The sequence below is a fragment of the Periophthalmus magnuspinnatus genome, chromosome 15 (assembly GCF_009829125.3).
Source record: "Periophthalmus magnuspinnatus isolate fPerMag1 chromosome 15, fPerMag1.2.pri, whole genome shotgun sequence".
Lineage (NCBI taxonomy): Eukaryota > Metazoa > Chordata > Actinopteri > Gobiiformes > Gobiidae > Periophthalmus > Periophthalmus magnuspinnatus.
Genome location: NC_047140.1, coordinates 168,034 through 183,076, shown reverse-complemented (window position 1 = coordinate 183,076; position 15,043 = coordinate 168,034). Strand labels below are relative to the sequence as shown.

Here is a 15,043-nt window from a genome sequence, read left to right as displayed (position 1 = left end):
ACTGGTTCTTTGGACTTGTCTTTTATTACAAACTGAAGTCATGGAGTCACTTGAGCACAAATGGACAGTGTGGGTGTGTAAGTTTCGTTGGGTTCTTCATCTCAGTGACATAGAAGCGCTCACGACACGCACCACTGCGGCACAAACATGGCACTTCCTGCACCCCCGTCTCCATTTCCCGTGCTGCGCTGTTCACTTCCTGTGAGAGGGCAGAGTTATAGTCCCAGGTGAGCTCTGTACCTGCCTTCAACGCCCTGTGGATGAAAAACTACTTTAGTCCTGTTCTAGTCCTGGTTTAGACCCCAGTTTAGTAATGGTTTAGTAATGGTTTTACCTTTTGGTAAAGAAGGAGATGTTGGGGAACTTTTTGTCATGTGAATCAGTGAAAACATTTTGAACAAAAAGCGTCGGGTCACATGAGTGCTGCAACAAACAGAATATGAAGATATAAATACAAAATATAAATAAATATGAGTATAAATAAATTATGAGTGTGTGTGTGTGTATGTATATATATATATATATATATATATATATATATATATATATATATAGTGTCACAACATTAAATGTTGGTACTTTGTGTTCTATTCCCATGTGGCCTTATACCTCTAATCCCTCAGTGGTCCAGGTAGGTTCCATAGTGGTCCATGGCTGTATACTGGTTTATGTGCCTTATATTTACAGCTCAACATCATTCTAACCATACTCAGGAAAGGTTCATTTCTATCAATAAGCCTTTTTTTTTGTATCGATCCCTGTGAAACATGAGGATCTGGTTTCGATACTCGTTTTAGTATTGATTAGGATCTGATTTTTGATTTTTTTTCAATATTTTTGTTGGAAGGAGAGGGACATACTTACATTGAAGAAGCGGCTCACGTTTCCCTCTTTACTGGCGTCGATCAGGTATAAGTCGTTCACTGTGGTCTGCTCTGCTCCTGTGAGCCCAAATGGGGGCGCTGTCTGCTCCTGCAACAGAAACTGTGCATTTAAACATGGAGGGCATCTGACACACATGGAGGGCATCTGACACACATGGAGGGCATCTGACACACATGGAGGGCATCTGACACACGGGAAGGGCATCTGACTCGAAGGGAGGGCATCTGACACAAGGAAAGGGCATCTGACACATAGGGAGGGCATCTGACACACGGGGAGGGCATCTGACACACAAGGGGAGGGCATCTGACACACAAGGGGAGGGCATCTGACACACAAGGGGAGGGCATCTGACACAAGGGGAGGGCATCTGACACACAAGGAAAGGGCATCTGATGCACAGGGAGGGCATCTGACACACAGGGAGGGCATCTGACACAAGGAAAGGGCATCTGACACACAGGGAGGGCGTCTGACACACAGGGAGGGCGTCTGACACTCCCACTCCTCACCTGTCCTGTGACATCACTTCCCCTTTGAATCACAGGTACGTGGGCGGAGTCAGTGGAGGGGGGTGGGGTAAGGGGCGACGGGAGCCACTCAGTGACGAGCTGCACCTCGTCATCAGAGGCAAGCTCTGCCCTCCTCTGCTTCAGGGGTGGAGCTTCAAGCTGTCCGTCACTCTTCTGTAGCACCACGCCTTCAATGGAACGGCAACAAAGTGAACTGGCGCCATTTTAAACCGGTGCCACTAACACAGGACTAAACTAGGATTGAACCAGGACTAAAATGGGACCATAACAGGTCTAAACCAGGTCTAGACCAGGTCTAGACCAGGGCTTACCTGCGTAGATACAGATGAATGTTCCCTTGTCAAGGTCGTCTTTACAGCGTACACCCCAGCCCTGCTCTGGTTTCTGGTCCGGTCTCTGGTCCACTTCTTGTTTCTGGTCTGGACCCTGGTCTGGACAGGCTCTGGTTCTGTAGACCTGCAGACGGACCCTCAGACCCCTCTGAACCACTCGGTTCTGACAGAGACCAGGATCACAGCCACACCAGGGACCACACTCAAAGATACTGCAAGAGACGAGTCCTGGTTAAACTCTACGACAACTACACCCCAAACTCTAAATCTGAAATGTGACAGAGCTGCTACAGTTTAATCACAAATATAAAAGTCACAACTATGACCAATAAAATGAAATAAAACAAAATTAAATTAAAACTGCAAGCAGTGATAAAGGCCCTCGCTACCCCTTGCGACCGCGGGGTACATGCCACAGCGAATATCCTGCCTTCTGTTCCAACTTACATCGTCCCTCCCCCCTGCATTTGGTCTTTGATGCTGCTGTGCTCGAACCTTAACAGTGAGTGGCCAAGGGTACTGATCTGACGTCATTTCCGGTGAGTGCATTGTTTTGCGAGTTGAATATCTAGCGTTTCTCTCCTGAAATTTTTAATCCACGAATCCTTACAGTTTTAAAAGCAGTTTCTAACATCTACACTAGTGCCTGAATACTTCGTTAAACCACCGAAGTTTCATTCAGCATCTATTGCTCCGTACTTCGTGGATTAAGCCCCTCTATCTCTCGGTTCAGCCGGAACTAGCCTAGCCGACTAGCATCATGGCTAAACCTTCCTCCTCTTCTCTCGCTCTTCCCTGCCCTGGTTGCCATATGTGGAGTGATGACCCTGGCTTATTTGACGATGATAGGGACAGCTGCGTTAAGTGTAGTGTAGTGGCAGTCCTGCAGGCCAGGGTTTCAGAGTTAGAAACGCGGATCCGCTCATTGGAGGCTCTGACCCCGAGTTACAGTCAGGTAGCAGCAGTAGGGACCGCGGACCGCAGTAGCTTTAGCGTAGCTAGCGAGACTAGCCCCCCAGCGCAACCCGTGCAGCCGGGATCAGACCAGGACAGGTTTGTGGCAGGGCTGAGAATAGGACTGTAGCAGGCCAGGGACATAGGGTTGAGAGTAGAGAGCTCCCCGTCCAGAACAGGTTTGCTCCCCAGAGCTGGACCCAGGACACTTTAGTCATAGGGAGCTCCACAGTCAGGGACGTGGAACTGCCTGCAGCTTCCACATGGTGTTATCCTGGAGCCAGACTGGGTGACATCGAGGGGAATCTTAAGCTCTTAAAGAAAAGTAAGAATAGGTACCGCCGGATCGTTATACACGCGGGGGGTAACGATACTCTGCGCGGTCAGTCAGAGGTGGTTAAGTTACAGTCTGTGAATTGGCCAAGTCGATGTCGGAGTCCGTGTACTTCTCTGGCCCCCTCCCAACCTACACCAATTGTGAAATATACAGCCACTTTTCAGCAGTCAACCAGTGGTTGACCAATTGGTGCCCGCAGAATGGTGTCATCTTCATAGATAATTGGAGGGCATTTGAGGGGAAGCCTAGGCTTATACGTAAAGACGGCATCCATCCCACGCAGGCTGGCTCCGCCCTGTTAGCTCAGAATATGATTGCTAGTCTAGATTGACCAGGTAAGACTAGCACGCAGAATAGCTCAGGGAAACATAGCTATAGTGACGTTAGGGAGCAGTTTAGACCAGTGAGGCACAGCTCAGTCAGCGAGAACAGCTCCAAACAGACAGAGACTGTGTGTGCCCCACGTACAAAAAGTACAAATAAACACCCCTAAACTCTGACAAGGAAGCTGTCAGATCTCATAACTTAATAAAAATAAATAAATGTGCCGCAAATAAACAAAATTATAAGTTTGCTAAACATCAGGTCTCTTTCCTCCAAATCTCTTTTAATAAATGAACTAATTGGCGACCTTAATACTAGCCTGCTTACTGCTAGCCCTAACTGAAACATGGCTTCGGGAAAATGATTATGTTAGACTAAACAAATCTACACCATCAAGTCAAATGAACTTTCAGAGTGCCCGGAGCACAGGTCGAGCTGGTGGTGTGGCCGTCATCTCTCATTCCAGTTTAATTCTCAGCCCCAAACCCAACTATACATACCTCTCCTTTGAAAGCCTCACACTCTCCATTACGTGCCCCAATTGGAAAAACCAAAAAGCTGTTATATTTATAATAATTTATCGACCTCCAGGTCCATATGCCGACTTCCTGACAGAGTTTTCTGATTTCATTTCAAGTTTAGTTTTGAATTGGGAAACGATTGTTATAGTTGGAGATTTCAACATACATGTTGATAACGGCAGTGATTGCCTCAGTAATGCTTTTGGCGCGCTCCTGGATGGGATCGGTTTCACCCAGTGTGAATAAGCTGACTCACTGTCACAATCACACTCTAGATCTCGTTCTAATCTATGGTATTGAGATTAATGATCTAATTGTCCTTCCTCAAAACCCTATACTCTCTGACCATTTCTTAATTACCTTTCAATTTATACTAAAAGACTATCCAGCCCCGCAGAAAACTATATGAAAAGAACATTATCAGATAAATCGGTTACAGAGTTTAAAGAAATTATTGAGCCATTACTAAAAGATATGTCATGTGACAATGACAATAATTTTAATCCAATTGTCACTGATCAATTGGTTGACAGAACAATGCTCACCTTAAAATCTGCTTTCGATGTTGTAGCTCCGCTAAAACAGAAAAGCATTAAACCAAGACCTCCGGCTCCAAGGTATACGTTACAGCTCAGGACACTCAAACAACATGTAAGACGCACAGAGAAGCTTTGGCGCCGCTCGCGCTCTGAGCAGTCTCTGAAGGCATGGAAGCTCTGCCTGCTCACTTATAAGGCCGATCTGCGGAAAGCCCGAACCAGATACTATTCAAATCTAATAGAAGTAAACAAAAATAACCCCAGATTTCTGTTCAGCACTGTAGCCAGGCTGACAAACTCCCACACTGCTAATGAGTCTCTTATCCCCTCGAACAGTAGTTGTGATGACTTTCTTCAATTCTTCGATTGCAAAATTACAACCATTAGAGACAAAATCAACAAAGCTACTCCAAAAATCAGCTCTGAGCTAATCCAGTCTGTAATGCCAATATCCCACATGGATCCTCTAATAATATTAGATAAATTTACTCCTGTTGATGAGGTGGAGATTACCTCAGCCATCATGTCGTCCAAACCATCAACCTGTATGCTTGACCCTATTCCAATCAGACTCCTCAAAGAAGCCCTCCCCCTAATAATAGATTCCATCCATAACATAATAAATATGTCATTAGAAAATGGCTATGTTCCTCCGTCCTTTAAGTATGCTGTGATTAAACCCCTTTTGAAAAAACCTAACCTAAATCCTGATGAACTAGCCAACTATAGACCTATCTCTAATCTTCCCTTCCTCTCAAAAATTCTAGAACAAGTGGTGGTGAAACAGCTCTGCCGCCACCTGCAGGACAATAATATATTTAAAAAATTTCAATCTGGATTCAGAGCTCACCACAGCACAGAGACTGCACTGCTTAAAGTAACAAATGACTTACTACTAGCTGCTGATAACGGGCTGGCTTCAGTCCTGGTCCTACTGGACCTCAGTGCAGTGTTTGACACCATTGATCACAACATTCTACTGCAGAGGTTAGAATGTGACATTGGAATCAGAGGGACCACCCTCAAATGGTTTAAATCCTATCTATCAGATAGGTACCAGTTTGTTAGTATAAACCAGAGCACCTCTCCCTGTTCTAAAGTAGCCTGTGGTGTTCCACAAGGATCTGTGCTTGGTCCAATCCTATTTACTCTGTATATGCTGCCATTGGGTAACATTATCAGAAAACATGGCATTAATTTTCACTGCTATGCTGATGACACTCAGCTGTACTTATCAATGAATCCAAATCAGACTGATCAAATAGATAAAGTCAGTGCCTGTGTGAAGGACATCAAAACCTGGATGACCTTGAATTACCTGCTCTTATATCCTGAAAAAACAGAGGTCATTGTCGTTGGTCCCAAAGGTCAAAGCTCTGTGGGACCATATAATCTCACTCGACAATGTGAATATAGCTTCTAGCCCTACTGTAAAAAATCTTGGAGTCCTATTTGATCAAAATCTCTCATTCACAGCCCATATAAATCTAGCTTGTAAAACCGCATACTTTCACCTGCGAAATATAAATAAAATTAGAAATATTTTACCTAAAAACGATGCTGAAAAACTCATCCATGCATTTGTTACTTCCAGACTTGATTACTGTAATTCTCTGCTTGTCACCTGCCCCAAAAGTACTATAAGGAGCCTCCAGTTGGTCCAAAATGCAGCGGCCAGAGTCCTAACAGGAACTAAAAGAAGAGACCACATCAGTCCTGTACTAAAATATCTGCACTGGCTTCCTGTCAAGCTTAGAATCAAATTCAAAGTCCTCCTCCTGACATACAAAACCCTAAACGGTATGGCCCCATCCTATCTGCAAGATGCTATTGTCCCGTACCAGCCAAACAGAGCACTCCGCTCTCAGAATGCAGGACTATTAGTGGTTCCTAGAGTGTCCAAAAGTACAGTGGTAGGGAGAGCATTCAGTTACCAAGCTCCTGTGCTATGGAATCAACTCCCTGCTGATGTTAAACAGGCCCCCACAGTCTCTGTATTTAAGACCAGGCTTAAAACCTTCCTCTTCGGTATAGCTTATGACCAGGTTACTTAGTGAGGGAGTTAGGGAGTGACATTAAAACCCAGGATAAGATAGGCTGCAGTAGGAGATAACTAGCTGGGGGAAGTATGGCAACCTGAGCACTATCCTCTGCTTTGTCCTATTTTCTCATCAGCAATGCTATTCACATATTGTCCCCTGTCCCACTCCCCCTGTGGAGTGTAACTCTTACAGATGCCCCGATGACAGCTGGACCCTCTCCTTCTCCCCGCCTGGCCCTCCTCTACCCGCCTCCCTCTCCTCCTCGCCTGGCACTCATCCTCCTCGCCCGGCTCTCCTTCTCCTCACCTGGTCTTCCTCATCCTCGCCTGGCCCTCATCCGCCCCCCTCCCTCCTCCTCGCCTGGCCGATTTTTCTTGTTTTGTCAGATTTTTCCTGTTGTTTGATTTTCCTATTTGTTTTTGTGTGTAGGCAGCACGGTGGCTGAGTGGCAACACTCATGCCTCGCAGCAAGAAGGTTTGGTTCGATCCCTGGGTCGCCCAGGCCTTTCTGTGTGGAGTTTTGCATGTTTCTCCCTGTGGATGGGTTTCCTCCGGGTACTCCGGTTTCCCCCATCAACCAAAACATGAACGCCCTTCGAGACAACTGTTGTTGTGATTTTGGGCGTTACATTGACACTGATTTTCAATTCAATTCATTTTATTTTTGTAATACTACTCCATTTCAATGAGACCATTTATGACATTTTCATGCCTGCACGATTGGAAATAGAGGTATGTCTACATTAGCTTTTTTGTTCAGTATGATGTGTGGAATATGTGTGCCAAATTCCAATGGTCTATGGCAAAATCTTTTTTTTCGTCCCAGTTCAACATTTGTCATAGAAATACATGGGTTTTGTTTGACACTGCCATGGAAACATGCTTGCAAATAGTGGTATGCTCTCATTGGCTTTTTTGTTGAGTATGTCAAGCCAGATGTCCTTGCCGAATTTCAAATGTTTATGACAATGAAATTTTTTTGGTCCCATTCAAACGTTCAAGGGGGCGCAGTGGAGCAATATAAGGTCTGACCTATGTAAATTGTATATCATTGTGTTCAGACCAGGATTTTGAACTAAACGTATATTAATGCTGGGAAATAGGACATTGAATGTTTTAGTTACGCGCGTTTTAATAATTTAAAAATGGCTTTTTTCTTTGCAGGCGGGCCACACCCACATTTTATGACTTGGCAAAAATCAAGAGAGTAGCCTAAAATCCCACATGGATCTAGTTCATTTTGACAAATTAGCAAGTTTCGTGAATGAAAATCGACAGCATAAAAAATTCAAATGTGAGTTAAAATTTTGAAAAAATGTGGTTCCGCCCACAATGGCGGACTTCCTGCAGGGTTTAGGATGGGGTCATAATGTGCTATGGTTGTACTAAATTTCATTTGTCTATGATGAAAAAGGTCTCTCTTTGCCGTAATGTATTTTGATTTTTGAGATGGCGCGACTGAGTCATTTTTGGCCCTCGCCACTCACAAAGTGATGTCGAGGGGCATTGTTCTTCCTGGGTTTCTTCTTATTATTATTTCTCTGCCAAAACGATTGCAGTTTTCACCCCCTGAATGTCGACGAAAAGTCCCACATATAGGTATAGGATCGACCGGCTCGGCGAAAAATTTCATAAAATTGGCATCGCGACAATGTTCGAAGCACACCGGCAGCACAGCACCACCTAGAAATTTTGAGATTTTCAATTTAATAGGGAGGCCCGACTCAGATTTTGACGAAATTCGTACCAGTGATAGAGCTCATAGAGAGAAGCAAAAAATATAATTATAGCGCTGCCCTATGACGGACAGGAAGTCGGCCATATTGGATCAAATATTCGCCACTTCATTCGCAGCGAGTTTTCAAAACGCTACTAAAACATCCACGTTTTGTCCGAATTCCACACGGTTCGCCCATACGCCGCCGCCAAAAAACGCCTTCGTTTCCTGTTTTTTCGATGTCCTCTCACAACCACAGGCATTGCTCTACAGAGCTCACATTCACATCACATATGCGTGATTGGGGCATGAATGGAATGCAATATTAATTTTAATCAAAATGAACACTATAGCGCCCCCTACCATAGGGGTGAAACGAAATTCGGGGAATAAATTGGGGGCATGACGTGGACAAAAAAATTATATTACGGGCATAGGTCATTTTTCACACTTGGCCAGCAGGGGCGCAAAGACTCCAAAAAAATCATTGAAAAATGTCTGACACGCACATACATTGGTCTAGACAGATGAAATTCACATCACACATGTGACATCAGGGCATTAATAGAATGCACTACTAATTTTAATCAAAATGAACACTATAGCGCCCCCTACCATAGGGGTGAAACACCAACATTATCCAATTCCTATGAAATTTGGAAATTTGTTTTTAAAACAAAAAATTACATTATGGCCATGAGTCACTTTCCACGGTTGGCCACCAGGGGCGCAAATACAAAAAAAAAATCCATTGAAAAATGTCTGATACGCACATGCATTGGTCTAGACAGCTCAAATTCACATCACACATGTGATATGAGGGCATTAATAGAATGCACTATTAATTGTTATAAATATGAACACTATAGCGCCCCCTACCATAGAGGTGAAACGCCAACATTATCCAATTCCTATGAAATTTGGGGAATCAATTGGTGGCATGAGAAGAACCAAATAATTACATTATGGCCATGGGTTATTTTCCACGGTTGGCCACCAGGGGTGCAATGATTTGAAAAGAAATTGGCACTTGGCACTTTGACTTGCATGTCTATGAATCATATCTACTCCTAGGTTTTTCATCTGAATGAGCTCAAACTCCACATGACACATCTATGCAATTTGTTGTATAGCGCCTTGATTTGCATATGATTGTGTTTAGCCCGTAAGTCTGCATAAACACCGTATTAGTTTTTTCCAAACAAAAAATTTGTGAAAGAGAAATATTTTTTTTAAATATTCAAAAAATTGCGATTTAGTTGAAAATTCAGCATGACCACACTCATATTCGAAATATAATTGATAATCTTTAATCACGCATGAATTTAGTGGGTTGTCCTTTCATTATTTTTTCCTCAGGGTCTTCAGTGACAATTAGAGCTTGTCGAGTTCTAATTTCTGATACCACTCACTGCCATGTCGGGGCATGTTTACTACTTTTACTACTTGATTTTTGCCATTTTCCGGACTCCGAACACAGTTTTAATGAGTCCCTCGCCGGGCCCTAATAATGGAAAAAAAAATGTCACCCATTATTTTTCTCCTAAACCATAACAGCTACAGTCATCTGATTTTCTCACATTGCGCCCCTGTGAATTTTTTCACATGTCCACAACACATTGCCTTCTGTGAATTTTTGAAAATGAAATTTCAAGAGGCGCTAGAGAGTCATTTTGTTGGATAGTGCCATGATTTGCATATCATCAGCTTGTACATCTGCACGAACACTGTGTTAACTTTTTTCAAACATTTTTTGTTTGAAAAAAGTTAACACAGTGTTCGAGAGAGATTTTGTTTTTTTAATATTCCAAAAATTGTGATTTTGTTGAAAATTCACCATGGCCACACCCAAAGTCATATTCAAAATGTAACTGATAGCCTTTAATTATACATGGGCTTAGTGGGGTTTAGCTAAATTGGAAGTGTTTGTGAGGAAAACTGTGCGAGGAGATGTCCTGAATGTGAGGGTGTGCGCTTTTGTCATTCACAGGTTTGATCCAATATGGCCAGCTTCCTGTACAATTTAGGGCAGGACCATAATATAATTTTTGTTGTGTCCTGACATGTTGTATTTTTTGATGCAAGTGTGATATTTTTACGTTGACGTTTTTCCAGGTTGGGTTCCCATTGGCCCAATGAAAATCAAAGTTTGAGGGGGGCGCTACCGAGTCGTCTTTCAGTATTTTTTCTTGGGGTGTTCAGTAACCCCAGTCTTGTTGAGTTCTAATTTTTGATACCCCACACTGCCACATCGGGGCGTGTTTACTACTTGATTTTTGCCATTTTCGGCACTCCGGACACGGTTTTAATAAGTCCCTCGCTGGGACGTTGTCCCAGGCTTGGGCCTAATGAAATTAATAAAAGCAGGTGACAGGTAAACCACGGGACCCTGCAGACTCATGTAACCTCCTAGGACCTGGCGTCCACATATGTGGACAACACATTTTGGGTTGTCTAGGCCACAATGCAAACTTTTAGAAGAAGAACAGCAGCATACAAGAACAGCAACAATGTAAATATATTCAATTTAGAACAATTTTAAGAGTTTAGAATGTTTACAATATTTTTTAAAAATTGTTTTTTGTAAAGGCACATGTCTGCTGCTCCAGTCAGTAGCACTTCACATGAGCCACATTGTTCCAAGAGGTACAATTATTTCTGATTTTGTTTTTACATTCAAGACAAATGTCGCTGTGTTTAGGGTCTTAATAAATAGTTTTTGCAAATCATTACTCAAATGTTTTATCAAAGTGATGGAAATGTCCACATATTTGAACATTCGTTTTACATCACTTTTCTCAGAAACTACATAATGTAAAAAGATAATTCTTTGTATTTACACTCATCAGGTCCTAGTCAGCCAAAATAACAAAGAGAAATTAATAAAGCATGGCATGCAAGAGCTCGGGTCTTATTAAACCACAGGACCCTGCAGACACATTTAAACCACAGGACCCTACACACACATCTATCACTGATAGACACTTTGGATTGGACACAGAGGAACTGAACCTTTCTCTCCTTAAAGAACATGATTCGGTGTGTGCGGAGGAGTCCTTCAGAGCCTCCTGTCGTTAGCTAAGAGGCTAGCTAAGCTCTGCACAGTAAACAACAAAGACACTACTTTCAGATTCAAGATAAATTGAGCGAAAAAAATATCTCCACAGACAAAATTAAGACACAAAAAATAAAATAAACACATCATCTTTTGTTCTGCTCTGAGTTCTGCCTCAGAGCCTTAGTCGGAACAGTGGAATGTTCCACAGTTACTATGGTGACACAATGTACACGCCAGCAAACACTGAAAAAAATGTTTTAAAATGGTCTGAAAGACAAGAAAAAAAATCCAAAAGTGATTTAAAGAGCACATTTTGAGGAGCCTGTGAAGAGTCTGAGCGTTCATGGTCCAGTTTAGGGGTTTGTGTTTACAGAAAAAGGTGAGAGTCACTAACTGAAAAACTGTTAACTAATGCTAATGCCAATGCTACCTAGCTTGTGACTGTAATATTATTTGAGAGGAACTTGTTAAGCAGCACAAATCAGCTCACCTGCAGTAGTTCAGATGAGTCATTTCTTTATGGTCAGATTGTGTTAAAACAAAGCTCAGATTAAAGGGTAACAGAGCTTCAGACAGAGCAATGCATACAGTTAGCATCACACCCCCAGAGAATGTTGAAGAGTATCTGTTAGTACCACCACTACTACTACTATCACTACTTACGACTACTATTTAACGTACCCGGGGTGTTTTGGTGCTCTGAGGCGTTGATGCTCATACCCTCCGCCCGCATTCAGTCCTGCGCAGGCACAGTCTCCACAGTGCCCCCTGCAGTCACAGAAGGCGGAGTACAGGTGGTGGGGACGGGACAGGAAGCATCCACGCGGCCAGCGCTCACGCCTGTACCTAAACACCGGAGGGCGCTCTCCGTCTGACACACACAGCTCCACAGGCACCAGTTCCTGACCCCGACTCAGGTCTGGACCAGAGACTGGACGAGAGAGCAGACTGGGACTGAAGAGCTCCACAGAGACGCATGGGTTGAAGGAGAACAGGTCCAACTGAAACAGAAGAAGATGTAAACCCAGGACTGAACTGGGACTGAACTGGAGCTAAACCGGGTCTAAACCAGGACCAAACCAGGACTAAACCATGGCGTCTGACCTGCAGGTGGTGGAAGCTTTGGGTCTGGAGCAGAAAGTCCATCACAGCATCAGGGTCAGAGAGGCGGCGCCCGCATGGTGCCAGATACAACACGCCGCTTTCTGATGGGTCTGTCTGCTCCCTGCCGCGCTCTGATTGGCTGGAGCGGTAAAAGCCATACACCAGAGGGATCTGCAGAGGATTCAGTGCCCACAGCACAGACTGAGGTATGCTGGGTAATGTAGGCACACAGGACTACAACAGAGAAGCAAGAACACAGTCACAAGCATCAGACACCCTCCTGCTGTGGCAGATGCCCTCCCCTCCCTGTGTCAGATGCTATACCTCTGTGTCAGATGCTATACCTCTGTGTCAGATGCTATACCTCTGTGTCAGATGCTATACCTCTGTGTCAGATGCCATACCCCTGTGTCAGATGCCGTTCCCTCCCTGTGCCACATGCCCTCCTTTCCCTGTGTAAGACACCATTCCCTCCCTGTGCCAGATGCCCTCCCCGCGCATCAGATGCCTTCCTCTTGTGTCAGACCTTGCCGCAGCAGTGTTCCTGGTACACAGGGGGTGCTGGATGACCCGGAGACAGAGGAGCTGTGGAAGGGGCAGTGTCTGTGAGAAGGAGAGAGTCAGAGGTCAGGGGTCAACTTTAGAATTAAACAGGTGAGACGTACCTGAGCCAATCACCACCTGCACAACAGAGGGCGGGGTCACAGACAGCCAATCAAACGCCTCCAACAGCTTCAGACTCTGCACCAGATCTGAACCAAAGAGACACGCTCAACAATAATCCTACTGCTGCTGTTGCACTACTACCATTACTACCAGTACTGCTACTATTACTGCTACTAACACTAATACTACTGCTGCTGCTACTACTACTAATACTACTGCTACTACTTTGTCTGTGCGTGTCTGTGTGTGTGTATGTGTGTGTATGCGTGTGTCACACGTGTACCTTTGTCTGAGGCTGGCTCGGTCTTCAGGCGGGTCTGGAGCAGGTTCAGATGGACCAGGATCTCAGAGAAGACCGAGTCCACATCCTGAGTAGACCAGAACAGCCTGGCCCTGTCTGGACAGGTACAGGTAAAACCAGTACTAAAACAGTACTGAACCAGAGTAAATCAAAACTGAACCGAGACTACATCAGAACTAAACCAGGACTGAACAGGGATTAAATCAGAGCTGAACCAGGACTGAACCAGAGACTAAATCAAAACTGACCCAGGACTGAACCAGAGAATAAATCAGAACTGAACCAGGGCTGAACCAGGACTAAATCACAACTGAACCAGGACTACATCACAACTGAACCAGGGCTGAACCAGAGACTAAATCACAACTGAACCAGAGACTAAATCACAACTGAACCAGAGACTAAATCACAACTGAACCAGAGACTAAATCACAACTGAACCAGAGACTAAATCACAACTGAACCAGAGACTAAATCACAACTGAACCAGAGACTAAATCACAACTGAACCAGGGACTGAATCAAAACTGAACCAGGCCTAAAACAGCACTAAACAGGACGAAAAAGGATCTAAACCAGGACTAAATCGGGTATAAACCAGGACTAAACCAGAGACTAAACCAATTCCACAAAAAGATTTACTATTGGACTTAACTACGGCTAATTACAGATTAAATCCAGTGTGGTTTCTCACCGATCTGAGACAGTTGTGAGTCCGCCTCCTCCATGTTTTAGCCGCAGATGCTAACGCTCCTTAACGCCACAAAAGTGCCTTTTAAAACCATTTAAAGTCTTCCAGACCGTCGTACAGCCGTGAATACATCAGACGTAAACCACTACAGCCTAAACGTGCGTGTAAACTCTCACGTTTATCACATTTATCACGGTTAAAAGATTCATAAAACACATAACAAAGACACACCAGCGCGTTCATTTGGCCTGCGGCGGCCCCCGTACAAAATATAAACAAACGAAAAACACTTTTATTTTAACTTTAACTGTTTTTTTTGTTTTTGTTTTTTTTTTTTATAAATCATCACTATGGATGCAACATTTTGAGAAAGCCTGGATCATTGTGCTGCTTTAATACAGTGTTGAAAGATAAAATATCTTTTAAAGTCTCATTTTATTGGCTCTTACTCTCCTGAACTTACAGAAATAGCAAAAATTTAATTTAGGTATTTTTTTTGTAAAAGATTAAACACGTTTCCACCCATTAGATAAAGTTATACTTTTATGTTTTTTCATAAAACCTTAAATCAGCCGAGCAGCTTTTCCGGCCTGCTTCACGTGAATTTCCGGCGTTTTATAAGACTTAAACAAACGTTGTGTAACAAAGATCAGGCCAGGCAAATACGATCCCAGACCAGGTGAGCCCTGAGCAGTTGAGTAATTTACTCTATCACTGCAACACAATGCAACAACAGGAATTACACGGAGGTTTAAGTTTAATGTTTGAGACGTAACGGGATTGACGCTCTAGCGTTTCAAAATAAACTCCTCACCACAATACCATACTACCAGTACTGCTATTATTATATGAATATAAAAGAAACGAGCATGTCATGTTAGAAACAGATCTATAACAATAATATACTTAAAATAATATACTTTGGGCGTAAATTAGGTGAAGCTGTAGTGATTTCAGTGTTTAAAAAGGACCATCTGTTTATTGTTACGACACCGTCATTCATATGTAATAATGCAGGCCTGGACCATACCTACGCTCC

The 15,043-nt window shown here is 43.6% G+C and overlaps 1 protein-coding gene across 2 annotated transcripts; it reads right to left on the bottom strand.

The window, feature by feature from the left end:
- Window positions 1-5: 5 nt before the first annotated feature.
- Window positions 6-14,270, bottom strand: setdb2 (SET domain bifurcated histone lysine methyltransferase 2). Of its 2 annotated transcripts, none has more exons than XM_033979645.2 (11): window positions 14,008-14,270; window positions 13,296-13,409; window positions 13,012-13,098; window positions 12,873-12,949; window positions 12,347-12,580; window positions 11,924-12,243; window positions 1,730-1,962; window positions 1,398-1,585; window positions 865-972; window positions 335-423; window positions 6-254 (listed from the first exon to the last, which is right to left on the bottom strand). In XM_033979645.2, the coding sequence occupies exons 1-11, from the start codon at window positions 14,039-14,041 to the stop codon at window positions 47-49; spliced, it is 1,692 nt and encodes a 563-aa protein (XP_033835536.1). In that variant the 5' UTR covers window positions 14,042-14,270; the 3' UTR covers window positions 6-46. The 2 variants fall into 2 exon arrangements, with proteins under 2 accessions (XP_033835536.1, XP_055083348.1); XM_055227373.1 differs by having other exon boundaries at window positions 12,873-12,931.
- Window positions 14,271-15,043: the final 773 nt, after the last annotated feature.